This window comes from Thunnus albacares, chromosome 24 (genome assembly GCF_914725855.1).
Source record: "Thunnus albacares chromosome 24, fThuAlb1.1, whole genome shotgun sequence".
In the NCBI taxonomy this organism is placed as follows: Eukaryota; Metazoa; Chordata; class Actinopteri; order Scombriformes; family Scombridae; genus Thunnus; species Thunnus albacares.
In genome coordinates, this window is record NC_058129.1 from 4,606,791 (window position 1) to 4,631,372 (window position 24,582).

The 24,582-nt window shown below is 41.1% G+C and overlaps 1 protein-coding gene across 2 annotated transcripts in view; it reads right to left on the reverse strand.

Annotated features, from left to right (window-relative positions):
- Nucleotides 1–22,955, reverse strand: part of LOC122976687 (vang-like protein 1) — a 57,920-nt gene extending 34,965 nt beyond the window's left edge. For both annotated transcript variants that reach the window (XM_044345309.1, XM_044345308.1), the window contains exons 1-3: nucleotides 22,814–22,955; nucleotides 10,164–10,443; nucleotides 867–993 (exon numbers count right to left, since the gene is read on the reverse strand). In XM_044345309.1, the coding sequence (XP_044201244.1) occupies nucleotides 867–993; nucleotides 10,164–10,234 (198 nt within the window). In that variant the 5' untranslated portion in view covers nucleotides 10,235–10,443; nucleotides 22,814–22,955. The remainder of the gene's footprint in view (nucleotides 1–866; nucleotides 994–10,163; nucleotides 10,444–22,813) is intronic.
- Nucleotides 22,956–24,582: the final 1,627 nt, after the last annotated feature.

The window sequence follows — 24,582 nt, forward strand, 5'->3', positions numbered from 1 at the left end:
TGATGGTGTAGCCTACACATTACCTTATGCTCAGCAAATGCCGGGGTTATCATCTAAACTGTAATAACGTGCAATAAACAACTGGCAAAATTATTAATTATGATAAACCATTTCCTACCTTATATTTCTCGCTTATCAAATAATCCATCACATAATCCATTTTTTGACCTTGCATTCACAGATATCAAAGTCAGCATGATTATTGAGGGCAGAGTTTGAATTTTGACTGACAGTCAAAACAGCTTAGCTGCTGTTTTGCCTCGGCCTGGTCCATTTTGGCAGGGGCCACTGAAGCCACCTCCCCACCTTGCGCTGGACCGGATCATCGACTGACCTACTCCCTGCAGTGAAATACAGTGTTTGCGCATGACAGAACAGATAAAACAAAGTTGTAATGACCAGAAAGGCAGCCTACTGTAACCGTATCCTGTTCCAGATAGTTGTCGGTAATATATTTCCTGCAAGGGACGGCCCAAAAACTCTGCAAAAGTGGACTGGCCCTTCTGGCTTTTGCCCTGAAATACCAGATGGCCTGTCACAGCCCAGGCAGATAAACACAATTATCATTCCATCTCATTTTGACCAGTGACCGATAAATCTCTGCTGCTCTAAATCCTTTATAAATCAGACTGGAGTTACCCAATCTCATATTAGAAGCAACCATGGAAAAAACTTGTAGCAACTTGTAAGGACATTGCTCAGTAATAATAGGTAATTCAGGTTAAAAGATGAATGTATGGAAATTGTGTGGTGACTCTGTAATGGAATGATGTGAAACAGGCTCCAGGAGTAGTCTGATGCAAGATTGTGTTTAAGTGATCGTGTTGTGTTTACAAGATTGCACACGGTGCTGTGTTCAGCCCTACCTGGACCTGCTCACCCCGAACAGCAGAGTCGCCCAGCAGCGGCTCTGCAGGTGGCGTGTTAATTGTTACAGACTTTTCTGAGCGGCTGTCTTTACTGCGGGACTTGTGGCGGTCCCGGCTTCGCTCCCTGAAAAGAAGAAGAAGAAGAATCATGGTTAGTGTCGTACAAAGAAAACCAATCCACTAAAGTAAAAACACTTGAGCCCAAGACAAATTTAGCATCAGGGACAGTAAAGTACATCTTATCTCATAATCCTTAAGATTTTCATGTCATCAAACCATGTTTTTGATGCCATTTATGGTCACCATGTTTTCACCAGTAGTCATCCGATGTATTTACATTTTGTAATGACCTCTTCTACATAGTCATTTTCATTGTTATTGTCGAGGTCCGCCATTCCCCCTCTGGATTTAAATTGCCTCCCTAAGTACGAGGGATTCACAGGAAACAATGCATGTATGTAATCCAGCATTACTGTTCTTAATCTTAGTCTTTAATCTCATTGATATCAGCCACTGTTTACTGGTCACTTTCCTAATGCCATATCAGAGCTGTATTAAGTTACTGCTAATGCTAACCCCACTTTTTTTTTTCAACTGGTGAAACATGAGGTGGGTTTTATTATGAAGCAGCCACAGAAAACCAAATGTATTTGTCTTCATTTCTGACATTGGATTGGATTTAAATATTGCAGGGAGTAATGGAACAAGGAGTAGCAGTCACAATAAGCTGTCAGATGAATAGTTAAGGGTGACAGGCTGCACACTAACTCCTCATCAAAGTAACAACTCCTTTAACTGTGTCCTGCTGTCCTTTTCCATGTGCAGAATGAAATCATAAAGGAAAGGTCAATCATTGACTGACTTCTTTATTAAGACAATGTAAGTGTTGTTTGGCTGCACTGTAAACAGATATAGCAGCTGCTCCTCTTCTTCTGTTATATTTCTGACAAAGTAGCTGCTCAAGTGTTGGCTGTCCCCATAATTCTAGGACCTGTAGTACTAGCAGTAACCACGTGAGTCCTAAAATCAACCGGGACTGAAATCTGAAGGATTACTGTATAACTTTAACGACCCTGGCCCACAGATAAGTTACTAAGACAAGCATGCTGGAAAAGACACCGAGTTTCATATACAGTGTGAACATGCAAACAGAGATCAGGGACAATGTAAAACACTGGCTGCTGCTGCTGCTGTTTGAGTCAGATAAGACCAGAGCTGCTCCCTGTGTGAAAGTGGAGAAATTAAACTGTGCTTTGTTTTGGTCTCGAGTATAAAGCGTACATGAACTCTGCCCCACATAAACCCCTCCCTCTGCATCCTTCCTTACTCTACCCACCTCCCGTCCTCCTCCCTCCATCACTGCATCACTCTCTCTACAAGGCCCTCTGTCCCTGTGAGCTCCAACATATGAGCTCCATTAGCCAGACTGACCCTGCACTTAAAGCCCTAATCCTTTGTGGAGCGTGAACGGCGGGTCTCCACATCCTCCGCCCAGCATCACCATCGCCACATGGCACGGTGCCCACTCTGCAGCTCCATTACCGCAGAGAAGCTCAACAGCCCCAGTTAATCCCTCATCTGTCTCCTTCCCCCTTTGACAGCTGCCATCTTGGATATAGTACACATTTTATAGTTTAACGCACAGATCAAAATGTAGCAAAACTGGTTAAACAAAGGTAACATTATGAGGTTTTCTGCAGCGAATTTCAAAATACGTCAAGTTTCATTTGTATGAGAGCAGTTGTATTCCCCAGGTGTTGTGTTTGAGAGCTGTTGGAGTGCACTCAGACTGCATAATAGACAACAGAGCCAAGGCAGATCTCATATAGATATGACATGCTGAAGATGCTCTAAAGAGATTACTGGACAAACACGCTAGACATCAGGTAAATGAGAAATGAAAGAGAGCATGTATAAAGAGGACAAAGGATATTTCGAGATGCTGTTTTCTTTGTCTTGCTAAATGCTAATTGAGCTTCCTGCTGTCTCTAAGCACCTTGCTTAATGGTAATCACTTCTTTTATATGAGCTACATTAGAACAGGACTGTAACAAATTAATTTTCCACAATGCAGGAGGCTTGTTTTGTGTTGCTCTTATTAACAGGCTTCATTAAGTCACTCTAAAACACTGTTACATGCATTACCTGTCTGTCCTAAACCTGATATGCATTATTCTTCTGTGCCATACAGCTCCATTGGTGTTTAAACTATTAATAAATGATGCTGTACCATAAATGTATTACAAGAGCTAGATACTGTATTATAAGATGGGGCCCATTCATTTGGATGAAAATTGCTCAGCAAAAAAAGTTTTATTAGCTTCACATACACATAAAAATAGTTTTCTAGGCTCTGAAAAGTTTTACAAATACAAAACCTTCATGTATTAAAATCCATAACAGAAAAATTAATAGTTGATCTTGTTGCAATTGAAGATGTCCTGTCAAAGACAGTGCAAACATATTTATCATGTTCACCATCTTAGTTTAGCTAATTAGCAATAAACACAAAGTAAATGTAAAGTGAATGTCATTAGTTTTGCAAGTATTTGTTAATACATCATAAGTGTTTGACACATTGTTATTATTTTGACTGGATGAGGGTGTCTATGACTGAATAGTCCCCAAAAAATGCACTATTTACTCCTGTTTGAGTCACATTTGCTAAAGACTACAGTATCCAGCTGTTTTAGGAACTTCTGTTGAAATTAAACTACATATTTTTATAAAGACACACATTTATATCTCCACTAGGAACAAATGTTTGTGTTGCTTCTGGAAGTTAGAAGATATTACTGAAACAACGACTAACATATTGTTGGTTTTGGTCTTTTCATGGGATTTGTAGTCAATAAGAAAAATACAGAATAATACCAATGTTATCATTTCATTTATTAAAAGCCAGACAAAAAAAAAGTCAGACATTGCTAAATAACTGCTGCCCATAAATAATGGCTCAAACCTCCTGTGACCCTTAAACGCTACTCTCTCACACAATAACAATTCATAACTGTAATATACAGGATATCCTGCCTGCAGGGTAATGGAGGAAACAGTATGATTGACAGCACTGGAACTGCTACAGTCTAATAGAGTTGTGTTGGAACCAAGTGTTGTGGTTTAAGGGTGTTAACCAGTCTGATTTCCGCCTTTATTCTTGTACTTCCTTTTGAATGTGGACGCAGTCTCTCACAGAAAATCACAACAACTGCGACTAATGTTTCAAATCCGCACATGGTAAGAAAAAGCTCATTTGCAGCAGCCTGCAGCATCCTCCGTCACTGACAGAATGACTGACATATTCTTATCTAATAAATCCAGGAGATTAGGAGGCTGATGTAAGCCTTTAAATATATTACAGCTATCATCATTACTTTGAATAATATTATGGCTATCATAATCACTGTAGCGATGGTTATTCCAGCAGGAGTGATCATCAGTCAAATGCTGTCACTGATTATGATTATTAATTGGGGAGGAGCGCTGTAGGAGCAGGGAAAGGGAGGAGACTAGGAGGAGCGGCAGGGCTCACAAATCAAGAATCCTACTTCAAAGTCATCAGCGGAATATTAAGCAGCTGTGGAAAATGCAAAGGAAAGGTGAAAGCTACAGCAAGTAAGGAGGAGAGTGTAGCAGAAGTAAATTTTACTCTATTTTTTAAACAGCTATGTGTGATGAACTTCAGTTGTTTGGCGTATTTATCCTACTCCTGTGGACAACTAGGCTACTGATGTACTGTGTATTATAATGGGTTAATGTTAATGCATGAACAGAAGTGTAAGGAAGAAACAGCTGTTCCTCAACTGACACTAAACTCAACGGACCAGAATGCAAAGCTGTCAGTGTTTACATCTGTATAAATGCCATTACAGTCGCTGACAGTGTTAAATCTACTGGAAAACAAAACGACTATAAAATCACTACTGATCACCACCTACACAACTCTTTCTCTGAGCATTCACATGTAGGACGTCAGTAACTGAATGAAAATTAAGTAAAGCAAACTGAAGGAAAGATTTTTTAAAAATCCTGTGATGCCTGGAACAAATTACAATCTTACTAATCTTCCATCTAAGAGCAGAATTTTTCTTCCCTGTCTTTGGGAATTGGTGTATTAGTGGCGTTTAATATTATTGGATTGTTAGATAATGACAGGTATCTAATCTGGGGGTCAGGGAAGGGGTCACAAAATAATTAAAGCAATGATTTGCTTTCTTGTCTTGTTAAATTCTGGATTCCTTTACCTCTCCCAGCCTCTAAAAGTCTTTCAAATGACACAATCTGAGAAGAAAAAAATCACTAAACTGCTCACAACGCTCATGCATATCAAGGTGATGACCTCTAATGAGAGGTTACAAGCCAAAAAGGTTGTGAAATACTGGCATAAAGCAAACAATGTGTGTATGTGTCTGTAACACTGCATGTGTAATGGCCATCTGTATATCTCAGCGAAGCATGATTCATTGTGGAAGTCATGCTGCAGTCAGGAACAAAAGGTGAGAGAACACATGGTTCTCACCCATGCTGGCCAGACTACAATAGTGTAAGAAAAAGACTCCAAAATGATGCCAGTTGGACATCGACAAGCATTTTGAAATGTGCAATTGTGGAAGTACGCAGGCGACCAGACCTGTGGGCAGCCAGGGAGTGGTTTGAACAGATCGGCCTCTGTGTAACCAGCTCCTCCCCTCCCCCAGCCCGTTTTCTCATTCCCCCTTCAGCGAGCTTCTGGGACAATCGCACTATGGTGAAACCTCTCTACCAACGCACACATGCACACACACACACACACCTTCTGCTCCTTCCTCCCCCCCTTCCCACATCCTCTTCCTGCCTCATTAGCATGCAGCAGGCTTGTTGGTATTCCAACAGCGTGCTGTGCTATGATTTGATTAATGGAATTTGACTTCCAGCGTGGATCACTGAAACGGGTATGGCTTTTTGGAACAGAGAGGGCGGGGAGGGGGGAGGGAGGGTCCTGTGAGGGCAGAGATGCCTGGCGAGCTGGGGCAGAGTCCTGCCAATTAGGCCCTGGAAGCATCGTTTCCCTCTAACACCTGAGGATGATTGTGACTGTGATCGCCTTCGCCACCTCACATGGAGGGAGCCGGGTGGCGGGACAGGTACAGACGAAGTAGAGCCAACTAGCGCGGCACGCCAAACTGTCTGTGGACCAATTTGTTCTCTCTCTGGCTGGCAGGGCAACTGACACACCTGTGTGACAAAGAGCTTTGTGTCAACGCGGCCTTCTGAGCCAAAGCACTGGTGGAGGCTTCCACCGCAGCCAAATGGGTAGAGTCTTGAAGCCAAATAAAAACTGACCGACTACACACTCGGCTAAGTCACCTCAAACTCATAACATGTTATAGAGCAAGTTTCCCGGTCATTAATTTAAATTCACTAGTGATCATTGTTACTTTGAAGTGACTGATTAACTCCACCAATCATAGTGAGCACGGCAGCACGTGCAATCTGGTGTTGACCCAGGTTGAGTTTAAGGGAAACTGGGTGTGATAAGCAGCCCCGTGGCCTGGCTGCTACCCAGGATTAGCTTCATACAGATAACACTACAGTAAGGTGACACATTCCAGTGACACATAACACAGTCCTACAGCCAATGTGTCCTCACAGCGGAAAAAAAAAAAGAGGCCAAGCTTAAGAGCGTAATGTCTCCTTTAAGAGCAGTGTCGTCCGGGAACCTTTGAATGGTATTTTAACTGTGAATATGCTTAAATGACTCACTTGGTCCCATGTGAATGCTGCGTGCTGCTCTATAATTGGAGTTATAGCAATCAAAAAGAACCAATTTTCCACATGAGCGGCTGCTAATATGCGATTTGCAATTTAATAATCATTTAAATACTCAAAATTGACGACAGCGAAGGAGACGAGCTTTTGAGAACTTTTGAGAGAGGAATTGAAGCGACTAAGTGGCTCAATACCAAACTTTCATGCTCCTAAAAATCTCTCCAGTTTAAGGCCATGACACTGAGGCAACGTGGCAAAATATTGACATAATATCTTTTATTTTTTGCTTAATATTGCAGTCACAATAAGACTTGTAATAGGAATTTTACTACATTATAACTATTTGTGCTGATAGAAAAAAGAAAACTCACAGTTTCCAGCCTGATATTTTTACCAAATTCTTTGGATTTACCCAGTAAGAACCCTTTAAAACATGCAGCCTGATTTGATTAACAATGATTATGCAGAGTTCTGGTCTTAATATGGTCTATTAAGAATATATTTGAACAAATAAAACTGTTGAAACAACTTCTACATCAGCAAAAGCTTTGCAGCTTCTTCCAAGAAGTCTTGTGGTAATGGAATATTAAGTCCAACTAGGGAAAATCATATCAACACCCTTCCCCCCACAGTTAATTGTGCAGTTCTGGATTCTGACTGAATACAAAATGAAAATAAGTGAAACTAAGTGCACCGCTGTCTTTTATTACAATTATTGTAAAGCTTTCCCCCCTCTGGTATTAAGAGTTTCGCTCCAGTGTAGTTGAACTCGGTCAGAAGGGGATGAAAAGAATCACTATCTGCTAATAGAGAAATGGTTTTCTCAGCATGTTTTGTCCACAGACGGAGCTGCCACTCTGCCGTTACTGGAGAGCCAAGGGAATGTTTTGTGTAAGTATCTTGGACACCGGTCGAGGATTGTCTGACGCAGGACGTGGGAGGCAAAAAGCCAGCTATGAGATGAGACAACTCCAAAAACTCTGCACCTTCTGTTAATAAAAATCTAAGCCAATCCCATTCCATTCTGACAAATTATATTTAAGAATGACTCATGGACATGCACGCATACATAACGGCAGGATTATCCTACTGCGTGTGTTTATTTGTATGGGTGCAAATACACCAGAAGTGAACATACTCCCACATGCCTGCATCCGTTCCCGCCACCGGCGTAATTAGACAACAGTGATCCAGAACTGCCTCCTGCATGGCACCCCTTGGTGCAAAAAGATTATCTTCAGACAAGGATGACAAGGGCTTTCAAAGGCAACAGTTTTGTTATTTGATATCAAATTAGAGGCCAGCCGGTGGCTTTGGCACAGTCATAGTTGGAGCGGAGGAGCAGAGGAGCGGAAAAATCGCCTGGCAGGGATGCCCATATGTTCCTTTCCAACTCCCTGTCACTCACTTGAAAGGCTGCAGAAACAGTAAAGAAGAAGGCCACCACCACTCCTCCGCTCTATCTTTGATTCTAAACTAAGTGTGACCACTTTTCCACAGCATACCTTTAGCTACAAGGGCACATTCCTGCCTCAGGGGAACACGAGCGAGCGGGGAACAAGTGATATGCCTGCAGCTAACCATCCTCACAGAGTACCAAGGAATCCATGTAAGAGAGGGGAGGTGGAGGGGAGGAGGGGCGTTACAGAGAAGAGGTCAAGAACGAACGAGAAAGGGGCAGCTGCCGCATTCATATCGCAGTGTAGCAAAACATGAGCGACAGCGGTGATGATGTGGAAGAGGGGAGGAATAATATAAAGAGGACAGGAGCGAGAGGGATGAAGAGCGAGAGGGGATGAGACGGAGACAGAAAGTGGCCGACGACATGAGGGAGGAGATGATGACATGAGAGCGCCGGGGGAAAAGCTTCACATGTTTCGAGAGTCCCTTACACGGCAACAGGTGGCAGCGAAAATGGGAGTGGCAACGGGAGAGCGGGAGAGATATATGGCGAGCGAGCGGGAGGGGGGCCGTCGGTGACATAGGGAGGGGCTGTTGTGGAATAGGAGCCTCCTCTCGTAAGCCCTCCTCTCATCTCCTCTCAGGCTCTCCACGTATCTGCTGAGCCATCAGTCAGTCAGGCTTCTTCAGCACCTGTCTCCCGTTGCCTTCCTGAAGCCTGTCAACCGCAGCCATTTCACCGCTGACAGACTAATGCTCCTACACTGGTTGCGGGCTCCACACATGCCGGGTAGGAGAGGAGGATAAAGAGATACGAGAGGTGGAGGGATCATGGAGGTGGAGGGAAGGACGGCGTGTGGACGTTATGAAGAGGAAGCTGATAAAAGTCGCAGCAGATTCTCTGTCAGTGAGGTGTTAGTGAAATAATGAGGAGGAAATAAAACCTTTTAAGTAATTTTTTTTCTTCCAAATAAGAGTTTATGAACGGAAACATTTATCAGCGATTGTTCGGATCTTTCTCCCGGATGTGACAGATGCCAATCCTCAGAAAAAACTATAGTGATTCAAATTTTACACTTCTGATGCAGCATTTTTTTATTTCTAAAGGCATTAGCTCTAATCAAGAACCGGATGCTTTTCTAAATCATCCTAAACTTATCAACAGTGAACCTGACCTCAGGTCAGAAACTCTTTGTTTCCTATTGCCTCAATAAAGCAGAGAAGATAATACTCACATACTGGAATAAAGCTCTGTCCCAAACATTCAAATGTGACTATTCAACCAATCTGTATATTTAGAAATGATTTAATATCCTTTAAAATAAGACTCCTGGTTTGTAAGAATTTGGCAACTCCTATTTAACTATTTTACACCTTTGTAATATTTCACACTATAATCCAAATATGAGTGAAAGTTTCTATGTTTTTCACTTATTGACTAAAGTGGATACTTGTATATCACATTTTTTGGCTTTATAATGATTAAACTGAACAACATCTCAATAACTGTTATATGTATGTGATGCAAACTGCTCAATACAAATAGAGAAAATAGTGAAAATGTCCGTTACGATTTCCCAAACTGCATGTTCTGTTCAAGCGATGATATAAAACTAACGACTAAAAATGATATTCACTTCATTAGCAGTAACTTTGTGACATTTTTGCCGGATGAAAAATGTAAAGATCCCCTCCAGTCATGTTTTAAGCTATGCTTTGAATAATAATTTGTGTCTGATATGTTTATCTACAAAAAAAGCTTCAAGTTTCCACATCACACTTGTGTAAGTTATACTGGACCACGATTGACTCCTAACTAGTTGTGACAAATCATGCTGGTAGGTACATGCTTTAAACTCAGATTTAAGGTGAGCACAGAAAAAGAAACATCCAACTGAAGTAACAATGAGGAAAACACATTTGTGAGTGTCAACAGTCTAACTGATTAATCACCTTATTGTTTCAGAACAACAACAGATACACATTGCTCCCTTTTTGGAGGTCAAAGTGCAAGTTCAGCTACAGAACAGCAGCCTTGGACCTGGTAGGGATTTGGTGACTTGTGATTACTAACACAGGGTAACACTCTGCAGAATGCACTTCAACCCTCCGGAGAAAAACGTAGAGAAGAAGAAGCAGTCTTACCCATGCCTGTGGGATCCCCGTGAGCGTCCGGAGTAGTAGGAATAGCCCGAGTAGGTGGACTCCGTGTCCATGGTGATGCAGTCCTACCCAGGCAGCTGGGCTGAGGGGCAACACAGAGGCTGCTCGGCTCGACCGCTGGCGGATGCAGCGGAAGCTTGTACCCGGTCTTGTTGAGCTGGAGGCGATTGATTGGCTCACTCAAGAGGCTGACAGAGGTGGCAAGCTGTCGGCAGTCAGGCTTGAAAGCAACCCTGGGGGCGCCCGATGAGGAAACATCAACCTGGGAGAGAGGGAGGGGAGGGGGAGCAAAGGGGAAGACAGACGAAAAAATTTGAATTCAGAATGTGAAATGTCTGGGAAACGTGCCCACGTTTGACTGATAGAGACAGGAGGAGGAGGATGAAAAAAGTGACATTACAAGAGAAGAAGAAGAAGAAATATTTCAGTGGAGTTATTCAATCAATCATTCAAGTCTCAGGCTTTTTTTCATCACATCTATTTTTATCATTTCGTCATTGTTCGCCCTCCTTATGCATCATATGTTTATCTTTATCTGCAGCTGCATTGAAATAAGTATCTTCCAGCTACAAACCTGCGCAGAGACAACACTCTACTTCACAGGCAGCTCCCAGGAAGTTGCATTCCAGCTGAGCGTTCCAGATAAAAGAAACAGTGCTACCGTGAAGCAGCAATTTGCTCTTATTCCCACAAGGCTGAAAACTGTTGTTCAGAGGCCCGCTTTAAGTCACTGACACACGGCAGACAATTTAAGCCTGACACTGACAAGCTTTGTGGTTGATGAATGCGGCGAGAGTGCGGCGGAGATAAAAGCAGGAAAAGTTGAGATTGAAGCGTTGCTAGTTTGGGAGCAAGTCTCAGAGAGTTTGGATTTGATGGCAAACTAAAACACAAAAGAATCCGTCCTTGTTTTTTTCCTTGAGGTTTATGTATACATATCATTACATTTAATAGATAGTTTTTTTTGAAATTTTCATTACTATGCTCCTGAGCCCTGCAGCAGCAAGGCAGAGAGGATTTATAAATGATACAGAACAAATGAATTGCTTGTGGCTAGGACATGCTTCATCTGGAAATAATGAAACTTTTGCAGCGATGCGTTACATGATATCTGTGACAACACTTCTGCACAACCTCAGGATGCCTTTAATAGAAGGCTTACAAGAAATACAATCTTCCAGCTTTCTTTTCCAGCTTTCAAAGACCTCCTATCATTATAAAGTATTAGAAATAGTATTATAAACTATATCTAATATGTGTGCATGTAAAGACTTGAAATGGCATTCTGTTTCCTATAATTAAAATATACATTTCATGTGTTTTGTTTCTAATATGCAGAAGTGGATAAGTTGTTTTGTTGTTGCTCCAGCTGTTGTAGCGTTTATTGGTTCCCTGATATGAGTGAGAGTCTGAGAAGATGTTAACACTTTGTTCTGGCTCATAGCTCATAAACATGATTTATCAATGTGCTGCTGTTACTTATTAGCTAGCAAACACTAGCTAAACTGTTATTATTGTCATCAAACTGCTTCAGGTGCATCACATCTGGCCAATGGAGAAACACATAAGTGGCTGATTGTAAAGAAGTGTGTATTTAAATTGCATTTTTTTATTCAATGATTATGAAAGAGAGGGGAACAGCTCACACTCGTTCAGAGAGGAATGTAAACCCTTGGTTGTTAAGATAAGAAATTACACAATATCACTGAGGGCTTGTTAACTGGTAATTAATTGTTTAATTGTTAATGAAAATGATGATTATTTATTCCCTCTGTGCAGCATTCCTATCTGGTAAGTGTGTATATATATATTTTCTTTTTTTTTAAGTTATATAGGCAGAATTTTATGTATATTTTTCTTAATTCAGGTTTAATATATACATACATGTTTTTTTGTTCTGTTTTTTTAAAATTATAGTTATTTATAATTATTAAATTCCCAGTGAAGTTTACTGTTTTACACAATAGTTTATTTTTAAACTGTAAATTATCCTTTGATAACCACATTTGAGGGATTACTGCAAAAAATGTCCATTTATGTACGTATATATTCTGTATATATAAGATGATCGGCTGATATATATTGATTTTTTATACTCCCTAATATCGGTAACAGCATCGGCCCCAAAAATCTAATATCAGTCGGGCCCTAAATGCAACACATTTTACTCTATATGCATTTGACTAAAGTTGTAATCTGTCAATCTGGACAGATGTCTAAATTATCAAAAGAGCCTAATAACACTGTGATTGCATCAATTATTATCAGGGACTGTTTCAGGGGAACTACGTCGGATGATTGGACCTACATTAAGTCATTTCCAGTCACTTCTTCAAATCAAGCCGCATTCTTTCCCCAAATGCATCAACATGCAGGAAAAAAAAAACTCTGCAGATGCAAAGTTAAATCAAGCATCAAACAGTTTGCAATACTAAAACCCCCCAAAATAACTCCATGCATGGTTCCTGAAGCAGGTGGAGGGTTTAAAGACTGCATTAAGTGGAAACAGCGGATGATAATTGAGTGCTCTTGATCTGGCATGATCGGAGTAAGTGGACAAAGATGGTTTATGAGGCAAACTAAAAGATAAGAGCCGGTGTGAGGCATTTGAATGAGATATTTTTGGCTCAAAAGACCGGGATTAAAAGCACATATTTGAGTAACTGCACAAAGGGAGAGAGAGAAATGTGAGTCATAGGTAGCTTGGGGCACACTTGTAAACAGTTAACACACCCTTGTAATGCACCTGCACACACACACACACACACACACACACACACACACACACACACACACTCACACAGCTTCTCAAACCGCTCGGGGCGAGATGAAAAATGTGAAGTGTTAAAATATACAAGTAGTTAAATCAAAATCATGCTCGGATAACACTGGCTCCCCCTGTACATGTGCACTTTGAGCCGGCCCACCTACACTTGGCATCAAACAGTTGTAAATCCTATGAAGTGGAGGGCTAATATAGTGGATATTAAATCTGAGCTGATACTAACCAGAAGGCTTTCTCCGAGAAGAAGAAAAAAAAACGACTGTTTGAGGTTGAGGTGACACCAGATGAAGACCTGTTTAAGGTTATCTATCAGCAGATGAAGTATGAACGGGTTTTTTTTTGTTTTGTTTTTTTTTTGGAATATCTGCATCCATCATCCGGAGAGCGCTTCAAAAGCTTCTCTCAGCTCTTATTTCATACCCGTTCTGTCCTGACACGGTGCGAAGCCGCGGTACGCCTCCCCATCGAAACTTGCTGTGAAACTCGTAAGGCCGGGCTTCCAAGCGCAAACACAAAGATTTATTGGTTGATGATTTATGGCTACGGTCGCCTTAAAGGTGGTGAGAAATCCAGCGAGCCGCCTTCCCTACGCGAGATATCCCCCCCCCCCAGCTTCTCTGTGTTCACAACTTTGGGAGAAAGAGTAGCTAGATTTAGTGCACAGACTGTACTCCTTATCTGCCACTTGGGAGGGAAAACACACACACACACATCACTGGGTCCAAAAATATTTTGTGGCACAAAAACATCTAGTATGACCCAGATCTGAGGAGTGTGGCATCGGCACATCTGTGACTCTGCTGTGTGTGTGTGTGTGTGTGTATGTGTGTGTGTGTGCCACCATGACACAGGCACAGGCTCCTGGAAACGCTTTGAAGGTTGCGCAAGTGCATATTTGGATATGCTCATTCTGCAAATCATTTTAAATGCCTGAATCATCGTCGCATGGTGACAAATCCTCCCACAACCGGTTCTCCGCAGTCTCACAGCCAGCCGGCTGCATTACTGATCCATGATATTCCTACTGAGTATTCCAAGTAAAGCAGGGTTTCCCAAAAATCCTTGGTTAGCATGAGTAGCTTTTTATCCTGTCTTCTGAATAGATCGCTTCCTTTCGTATTGTGAATACAGATGTGGAAATGGACAGGCGAGCAGGGGTGTCAAACTCAAATTGGACATGTTGTTCTCTAACAGGGGGCCGGTGAGGGGGGGGGGGGGGGGTTGCTTCTCACTTCAGATCGTACTCCTGGAGAGCAGCAGCTTTCTCTTAGCAGTTGAGACGTTTTCAGTTTACAGTTTATTTGATTAATGGAATAGTTAACTGACACTGAATTAATCAGTAACTCTTTTAATAACTGATTAATCGTTTAAGTTGTTTTTTAAGCATAAATGCCAAACATCTGACGGTTCGAGCATCTCAAGTGTGATTACTTGCTGCTTGTCTTTGTCTTAACATCACAGTGAACTGAGTATTTTAGAGGTTTGCACTGTCAAAACAAGAGAGGATGACTTTAGCTTGGGTTCTTAGAAACTTCCTGAAAAAACTAGGCTCTTACTCTGAAAAATAAAATAAAAATTGATTTCAAGGTCAGATTTAACAATGAATTCTAAACATGTGGGGGGGGTCCTTAAAATAATCTCGGGGGCCGGATCAGGCCGGGATGATGAGTGGTCAGGCTTACTGCTGTACTGCTGGAATTTAAATAAGGGTTGCTAAGCAAGCTGGATACCATCACAGATTCATTTCCATCACCTGGTTTAATCCTCTTAAAAGTAAGGGCACGCGGCTAAACGGGGGATTAATAGGGTTAAATGAGTGCGTGGTCCAGGTTCAGTCAGAGTGCAGCGATGAGTAAAGAGAAGCAGCTGATCGATTATTTCCTGCTTCAGTGTATTTACACAGTGCCTGCGCATACACACACACACCCCATACACACACACACACACACACACACACATCTCTGAGCGTTTCAGATACTTCCAGCTGAGCAACTGCAGGCCGCCAACCCACAAAGACCGGGCTCTGAGGTCTATACTGAAGTGAAACAGGATATGCCGGTGTTCTTACATGTGGTTTCTGTCTTTGCCATGCCAGAGAAAATTGGTAAGCGGAACCACTTCAAGTTTGTGGGGAGAGTCTGAAGCTGAAATAAGAATCCCTCCTCTGGGAAGGAGGGAGGGCGGGAGTCCTAGCAGGTCCTTCACAGTAATCCAAGACCCCTGCTGAGCTGCCGGCTTGTCTGTTTGTCCTGGCAAACGTTGGCAGCGAGGGGCGGGAGAGAAGGAACGGCAAAATTATATCACTGCAATCTAGCATGAAGGGTACGGTCTCTCACAAGGCCAGGTCCTTCGCTTTGTGAAAATATAAATCCCTGTCTGGGAAAACTTGTGTGTGCTAATCCTATCCCACAGTCCTTGAGATAACAGATTACATATAGACTGAGAAGTACGGAAATGCTCCGACAAAACAGGCAAAAAATCAGGAAAACTAACATCTACAGAAACTGACTAGCAAACACACACTAACAGGTGTAACAACCGGAGCATACACACTCAGAGAACAACTTTCTGAATAAATATCCGGCGGCATAAACTGGAAATGTAAACAAACAGCTCGAGAAAATACTTTCATGTCTGAGCACAGAGACGGAACAGAGTTACGGTGGAGCCATGAGACATCTGCTGTCAGCCGCCACAAACAAATCAGTGCTGCTCAGCTGCACCTTTCATATCTCATCCAATAAAAGCAGCCAGCGTCACCACTGGACCTGATTCTATTATCAACAGATAAAAACCGCACACTTGCACACCTGACTTTAGCGTGTTACATCTCAAACATCAGTGTTCTCGTTTGCACTACTGGACGCAACGTGTTCTGTGTAGTTTACAAAGGTGAGACTGCAGTAATCAGCTACTGACTCCAAAACCTGTCTGGTTCAATTATGTAACAGCTGTTTTATAATCCAGATCACCAAAACATAAACACTGCAATGTCACTTTTTCCTATATTGTTCTTTTGTTTTGCAGTGTTGTACGTAAATAGACTCCAGGTGCTTTCACACCTGGGGCCAGATGTGTAAATGATGCGTATGCACAGAAAAAAAAAAACATGCATACGCTATTTCCCCACACATAAACTGGTATTTATAGACCGGATCAGACCAGCGTACACATGTTTTCCTAAAGTGATCTGAGCGTGATGTGATGAGGTGGAGATGAAATATAAGCTGAGAGACGCCATCTTTATGTAAAACATTGTTTAAGTTGCTAATCGGCTGCATTGATTGTTACACAGAGATTTTTATCATTCTTTTAATTTACATAGGAGCTCTTATTTTATCCTTAGTTGTGTCACACCTTGTGTAGTCGGTTACTAACTAATCACTGATTACATTTCTGAGATATCAGTGCTGACGATGATTTACAGGTCCGTGTGATTTACGATGATGGCGGTATAACAGGTCGTACAGCTATGCGTAATGGTCGTGCGTAATGACAGCTGTTCTGCTTTTGGAGAAACTCGCCGGTGCAACACAGTCGGTGAAACCGTATTTCTTCTTCTCCTTTTGTTTGACTGACAGGTGTACAGACTGGTGGAGCAGGCAGAGAACTGATATAAAAAATATGGATGGTCAGGGTGTGTCTTCATCCATTCATGGATAATTGTGGGAGTTGAAACGAGACCCAGTCAGTTCCTCAATGACTGAGATTCATAAAACAGAACCATGTGTACGTACGGCTTTATAAATCTGATGAAAAGAATGCGTCTGCATATTTCTGGCTTTGTGCCTTCCAACAGTCTTAGTCATCAATCTACACAGAGTTTTATGCATCTGGACCCTGTAGTTTAGTCTAGACCATGAAATAATTGTTACCATTTACTTGTGGTCCAGTACATGTTCACACTGACTTATTACAAACGAAGCAAGAGCTGTGATTGATGATATCACTCTGCATCGTCAGCTTTACATGGACATGGGAAATCAAATTTGGGTCACTGACAAGTCATGTTGCACATGAATGCACTTTATATGTTTTTATTTTTCTCTGGCGTCACAAAGAAATAAATGATTGTGAGCTTTGTGTCATAAATGGTGACAAACAGGTAGAAACTGGACAAAAAGAGGAGTTTTCACAGGGGTTGTTACTGTGTGGTTGCTACATTTCATTCTGTTTACTCACTTTTTCTTGGGGAACTAAGTCAATTAATTATTGATAGACAGACATGAATCACTAACCAGTTTGATAATCAAAAAAAATGCCAAACGGTTGATGGTTCCAGCTTCTCATATATGAGGATTTGCTGTTTTTCTTTGTCATAGTAAACTGAATATCTTAACATTTTACTGTTAGTCAGGAAAAACAAGCATATTGAAGACCTTAGTGTTGCCTCTGAGAAATTCTGAATGCCATTTTTGCACTAGTTTATAACATTTCATAGCCTAAACAATTGAATTAATTGAGGAAATACATTTGATTTGCTTTCACACCACACACAAGTCAGCTTGGACCTTCTGAAAAGGCGGGTCATGGTCCGGTCGTTTAGTGGGCAGCAGGTTTGATTGACAGCTTTCACACTGGCCAAAATGAGACAGACATATCCAAACAGGTTATGTGAGACAGCACCAGAAGATCATTTTATTTATAGTATTTTAAAATGTCTTCAATAACTTCCTTATCTTAAGCATCACTTGTTACAACTGCAGCTTGAGCTCATTAAGAACAATTTATGACGTTGTCCTTTCTGAATTTGTTGAGGGAAACTCCCGGGAACTTCACACTAGGCACATGGCTGACTGAGAACCTACCGGACCTATTAACCCCACGACACACTGATGCTGCCGTCTCACAGTCTGAAGTCACTGAACCTGTAAGTTGCTGCCTTGCGAAATGACCTCTGAAGACACGCTTACTCTATGAGTAGAGGCTGGGATGCGAGAAGCCTCCACTTCTACTGTGTAAAGCGGCAAATTAAGCATCTAATGAACCAGATAAGATGATCCGTTATGTTCTCATCTGAAACCCCCTTTCAGGCAGGCTGTTCATCCGCACTTCCTTTTGTAGAGTGGAAGTGAAAAGCCCCCCTGTTACTCATTCACACTCAACAGTAATTAATCCTAAAATCCTGCAGCCTTTTACGGCAATTCTTTCATTTATGTACCATTCCGATACTAGTTTTTAACACTGATCTGCATTGCAAATAAAAAGTAATAATAATCCAACTGAAATGCACAAAATCGCATCTGCACCAGTCATTCATAAAAATGAAATTAGCCTGCTCTGTTATTTCCAGCTCATTCTCCCTCTCGCTTCCTCCTTCCGTAACCAAGCGCTGCCTCCATTATCTCTATATAACACATCCCCTCGCACTGTAATAACACACAAACACTACACGCAAACAATAATAACTTGACTTTAGAGGAAAGAGAAGGTAAGCTCATGTAGGACGCAGTCACGAGACATGCTGGGACATGAGGGAACATGAAAACGAGTCACTGTGGGAGTCTGGCCCCATCACATGCTCGCTATGTGGCTATTCATGACTGAGCAAATGAGGGCCATTACTTCTCTGGAATTCAATCAACATTCTCGAGTGTCACTGAATTTAACCCCTCATATATCCAGTGAGGGTCTGAACGAGGCAGACGGAGGTAGAGAGGCAGACACAGAGAGTCACAGCTGAGACAGAACGAGGACTGCAGACTCACTCTATTAGCATTTAAAGTGATTCGATTATTAGAGTCTGCTGATTGTTTATGCAGGTGGTCGTTGACATGTAGCTTTTGTGGCGCTGTGTTAATTACAGACCGCTATCGGTTTCTGTTTGCTCTCAGCGCCTGACTCACGTTTTTTTTTTTTGTTTTTTTTACCTGTTGCATTTTTGTGCCGGTGTTACTAGGCAACCGCAATGAGCTGATCCTTTGGTGGTCAGTCAATCAACCAGATGTTGTGTTGACTGCATTAGCTGGAGTGAGGTTATCCAGTTGTTCTGATCGATGAGGATCATTGTAAAGACTGTGAGTCTGTTACTCTGGTTGCTGATTTGGGGGTTTGTATCATGAAGCAAGTTTAGTGGGTTAGCCAGCTATCTTTGGGTTTAACTTGCCTACTGGCCAATCAGATCACTGGAGAAATGAAGTCATCATTCCTACAGGATCCCAGCTAGGTCTGCAACTAATGATTATTTTCATTATCAAGTAATCTGTTGATTATTTACTGGATTGACTGATTAGTCCTTTGGTCCATAAAATGTAAGAAAATGGTGAAAAATGTCATTCACTGTTTCCCAAAGCCCAAGGTAATGTCTTCAAATGTCTTCTTTTATCCCGACCAACAGTCAACAATCCAAAGATATTCAGTTTACTATCAGTGAAGACCTGAGAATATTCATATGTATTATATTATATTCATTTGAGAGGCTGGAACTAGAGAATTTTGGCTTTTTTTTCTTTAAAAAAATTATTAAAAATGATTATTCGATATCAAAACAAATCAGCGGAATCACTTTACTTTCCCTGATAATTATGTCAGAAATAGTTTTCTATACAATCATGTGTTTACTCGATTAATCAGCGATTAAAAAAACCCTAAAAAGCAGCAAGATAGTAAACTAACATAACTGCATATTAACTGTACTAAGCTTCTTTCTCTCCCCAAAGGATTCTTATTCTAATACTGCTGCTGCTGAGGAAAGCAGGAGGTGATAATTGAAATAACATATACCCTCTGTCACTTTTAATTAGAAAAGAATCTACACATTGTCAATTAACACACTGTTAATTAACATTCATTGCATTTCTTCAGGCCTTTTTATGTACAGACAATAGGTACTTTTTCTCTCTGCTTTGCCTTATTTTACATTTTTTAATTGTTTTTATTCATAAGAGTTTGTTCAATCATTAAAATCTCACTATGGGATATTGATTAATTACATTTTAATAATCCATATGTAAAACACTCACACTAGACTATAGAGCATGTTCAAAATGCAGCCTTATTTACATTGCCTGTTTATCACTTCCTGCTCTTATAATTAGTCTTAGCCTTACTTTCAATATTTGGACATTATTCAGACTGTTTCTACAGCTTCTTATTCTATTGTAGCAGTATGATTATATTATATGTATTTTACATTGCTGTATATTGTTTTTTGTTGCTCCAATTACCTAATTTCATAGTTTTTCTCGTACATGGCCTGGAAACCTGGAGTTGACTGAGTCAGTTGATAACCAGCTTTGTGATAGCAGTTCACAGGATCACAGATGTTAGACTCAGAGCAGGTAACCCAGAGAGAGCCAGACTAAGTTGAACTGCCTCATGTTTACTGTCTTGAAGGACCTTTTAATACAGTGAGACAAAAAGACAGCAACACATTGCCTGTTTCCTCTCAAGAGAGTAACTTTTCTCAACGTTTTCTACAAACTACAAGCTGAGAAGTCAAACAATGACAGTGTGACTGTTGACCCGTTTATGAAATACAGATAGAGGGGTGAATAAGGAAGTCCTTTCTTCTTCTTTTGTTTCCAAAAGGGACAGCACCATTCACCTGAGTCCAATTCAACAACTTAAGCAAATTACATTCAAAGTGTCACTTGGAGCTATTTAACAAATGATGTTTTATTCTAGCAGTGCACATGAGGTGGTTGAACTTCTTGTTTATCAAAATCACCATGGCAACAAGAAAGCTTTTTGCCATTGCAGCGCTACTACTGCTGCTAATGCAGCACTGTGCGCTCTGGATACAGGAGACGTAACTAGAATAACTCCGATTTAAAACATAAACTTGAGTTCCACGTCCAGATAAACCTGTAAATGCCAATGTTATTAACATACATGTTGTCAATTCCCTTAACACCTGTGTAGTTTTAATGACCACTACATTCACAGCACTCACGCATCTAACAGATCTTGACAGGTGTCGTCATTGCTACTGATATTCCCTCTGCAGCTGTCATGCAAAGCAGAATCACTACTCTGGCACGGAAAGTGGAGAGGAGGAAATAAAAACCCACCTGCAGTGAGATGAGAATCACACAACTCTCAAACGTTAGTCTCATCGCAAACATAAAAGTACTTGATGATAATGAGGGTCTTGCATAATTTATGGAGAGGAAGAAGCGGTTGTTGTCACCATTTAATGTTGATCCGGGCTGTCAAAATGGAAAGTTATCATGCAACTTTTCCTGTGTGTTTCTATTGCAATTCATTTGACATGTTGTATATTAAACGTTTTCTTTGATTTCTATGAAATAATCTTAACGCTTCTTTTCATTTTCAGGTGATACACTTATACTTATCAGCTTGGTAACTTGTCTACTACACAGCAACAACACAGGGGCAATACATCTGGCACCTACAGTTGGCACTTAAGTGTGTAAAATTATGATATTAACAAGTATCGTGATACAACGAGAGCAGAAAAATAACCTGCGTGATGTGGAGGGAATTCAAAGCAGCAGTCTGTTAATTATTAGGAACAGTTCAGAACTTCAGAGGGGATAAATTGTGAATAACTTAGTTATTTGCAAGCCTAAATCTAACCATAGGCATTAATCTAGGCCTAGTTGATTAATCAATCAGTTGAATGGCAGCTATTTTGATCATCGAATATTCATTTAAGTCCTTCATCAAGCAAAAATGCAAAACATTTGCTTGTCCCAGCTTCACAAATGTGAAGATTTACTACTTTTCTCTGTTTTACATCATCTTATATTGAATATCTTTGGGTTTGTTTCTGTCAGTTGACATCCAAAAATGATAACGAACAGAACAAACAGCCAATAAGGACTATTAAGTTAATAATTAGACGTCACTATGTTAAACTCATGCTACAACAGCACCTGCTTAGCATTTCTGACCATCTGTACAAGGCAGTAAATGAGATGCTGAGCTGAAACAAGGTTGAGACAGTCAAGCAAGAAGGAAGAGATATATTTTGGCTGCAAGAATTTAACTAAAGAGGAGCGAAGAGAGAAATTTATGACTTATATGTTTCACTTTCCTTAAAGTCTGTCTGCCCCTTGGAGCTCCACAGCAGGTTTGTCCGCCCAGCCCCTACCTGTGACCCGGCAGGCAGGCGGACCTAGAGGCAGGAAACTCCCTGGTTTCACCGTGGCCTCGGGAGCCCCCCCTAACCCCCCCTCTCCCCTCTTTCTCTCCCTCACCTCAGTATCTGTGCGACTACTTGAAAAAACAAAGCAGAGCACAGTGGTTTCTGTATGTTTTTTTGGCTTACTGGTTGTTTTCTGAGGCTGGGAGTGCTACAATGTATCCGTCCGCGTCAACTCTGCCGCCCGCCGCAGGTTACAGTTACAACAGCTGAGCTGCGGTGCACCAGCCGGGGTAATGCGGATCCAGTCAACCGTACAGTTGACTTTTCTCTTGGTCTCCACCTGGGTATAGCCAGTTTCTGTTTGACAAAGCAGCTACAACAACCTCCAGTCGCCCAAAACCGACAATGTAAAATAAAATAAAAAAAAAAACTCGAAACCGAAGCGAAAAATAAACAAATGGGGTTAACTTCCACAGCCAGGGTTAGTGCGTTGGTCTGACCGCAGTTTCAGGGCATTCAAATGAAGTTGAAAGCATTCCCTTTCATACAGGTAGGCAAGACAGTAAGGGCGTGTTCCCAAGTCTTTCCTTATAAAACACACATTCACCCTAACACTGAACTACTGTCTTTGTTCTAGGTAGAGACACGGTAACCTACATTTTTGTAGGGCTACAGGAATCTAGACAGGACATTATAGCCTGTAAGACAGAGCCTCACACACACTACAGAGCCCGCACACTAACATGTGCAGAATATGACCGACAGTATCTCCTGCGTTATTAAAACATAACTCACCTTTTATTGGTGGAGATATCATTCCCGTAGTTGATAATTTATCCAGAGGTTATAAATAGTTTGCCCAAGAGCACACGGTAGGCTACAGTAGGAAGCAGCCCTTGGTAACCGTAGGAATCACTCTGGCAGTCAGGAATTTCACAGGGGGCAGTGCTTTACAGCATACGGGGGGTGTAGTACCCCAACATGGCGCTAGGGGGGTGTCTTCACTGCCAATATTACAAACACCAAGTTAAATTGAACCTGCTGTATAATGAGCTGGTTAATTAAAGAAGTGCGTTGCACACAGGGATGGTAGTGATTCTAGTGGCTCTCAATGTGGGTTTCACAGGAGGGGCGGTGGTTACCACTTATAAAATATATATGAATACAGAGGAAAAACAAAAAGAGCAAGAGAATATATATTATTTATACATGTTATATATAGCATACAAAAATATAAACTTAAAGGTCCCCTCCAGACATATAAAATGCACTGCTTTCAATAGTAGTTTGGTTGATTTGTTTTTTTCCACAAAAAAGCTCAATCACCTCATTAAGGTCTGAATATGCAAATATTGTTAATATACAAAGATTTCTCTGAAAAGTTCATTCTTAACGCATGTACACTGGAAATCTGAAGTTTCCACATCACATTTGACCAAATTGCATACCGGACAATGGCCAAATTAGTTGTGATGTCACAAATCCTGCTCATGTACATTCAATTCAGATTTAAGGTGAGCTCATGCAAGCTTTCTACCCTCAGCAGATGAATGTGAAAACAGATTTCTAGTGTCAAACTCTGCACATACATCACTCAGTATAGTGAACTAGCATTTATAGTTTAAATCCCAGCATCTGAATAGCAACTCTGAAGTTGCTGGAGACTGACTGAGTTGCTTAACATCACCTCAGCAGAGATGTTGGTGTACATGTCCTCTCTGATTTAAAAAAACACTGCACCTTTACCTCATAAAGCACCCCTCTCCTCTGCTCATTATCTTGTCAGATGCTACGCCAACCAGTGGGCTGAGAAACAGCCCACCGGTTGGCTGAGAAACAGCTGAGAAACAGCTGATTTAAAAGTGACTCCAAAAAGCAGAGCCGCATGAGGACTGCAGCACTGTTACCGTACGTCCCAGCAAATATTTGTGATGAGGAACAATTATCTATGAAAAATCAAAACCAGAAGAAGCCATTTGTGATCAGTGATTTCTCCCTAAACAAGCAGATGGCCTTCAATGGCAGGATCTCACACAGTTGCTGTTGCATCAACAAGTCTTAGATTTGCATTACATGGATGTCACACCAAAACTGACAACCAATCAACAAAACTGTCGATACCATGGAAACAAGCTAGAACATCTCTCTTCATGCAAAGCAATGCATGCTTTTTCTTTAGCCAGTTTTGGTTTTACTGTTCCAGGGTAGAACATATTAGAGGTATATGAAACCAAAAAAATGGTTTTAGAGCTTTTATTGTATTGTTTTTAATAGCGTAACAAATATAAAGTTTACAGACTTTTTCCACAAAGGCTTGTTTGATATTTAAAAAAGAACAAATGTGTTTTTTTTCCCTCTCCTGCCCATGCACAGGCAAGGTTTTTGTCACAGCTCATGAAGTCGAACAAGGTAAACAGTTAGTGATACAACTGTTCACTTGCTCAAAGCAACAAACCAAAGCAGTGGAGTGATAAACCCCCAAAACAGAGTCCTATGAGCTCAAATGAAGTCGAATAAGGTAAACAGTTGTCAGTGATACAATCACTCGCTCAGAGCAACAAAAC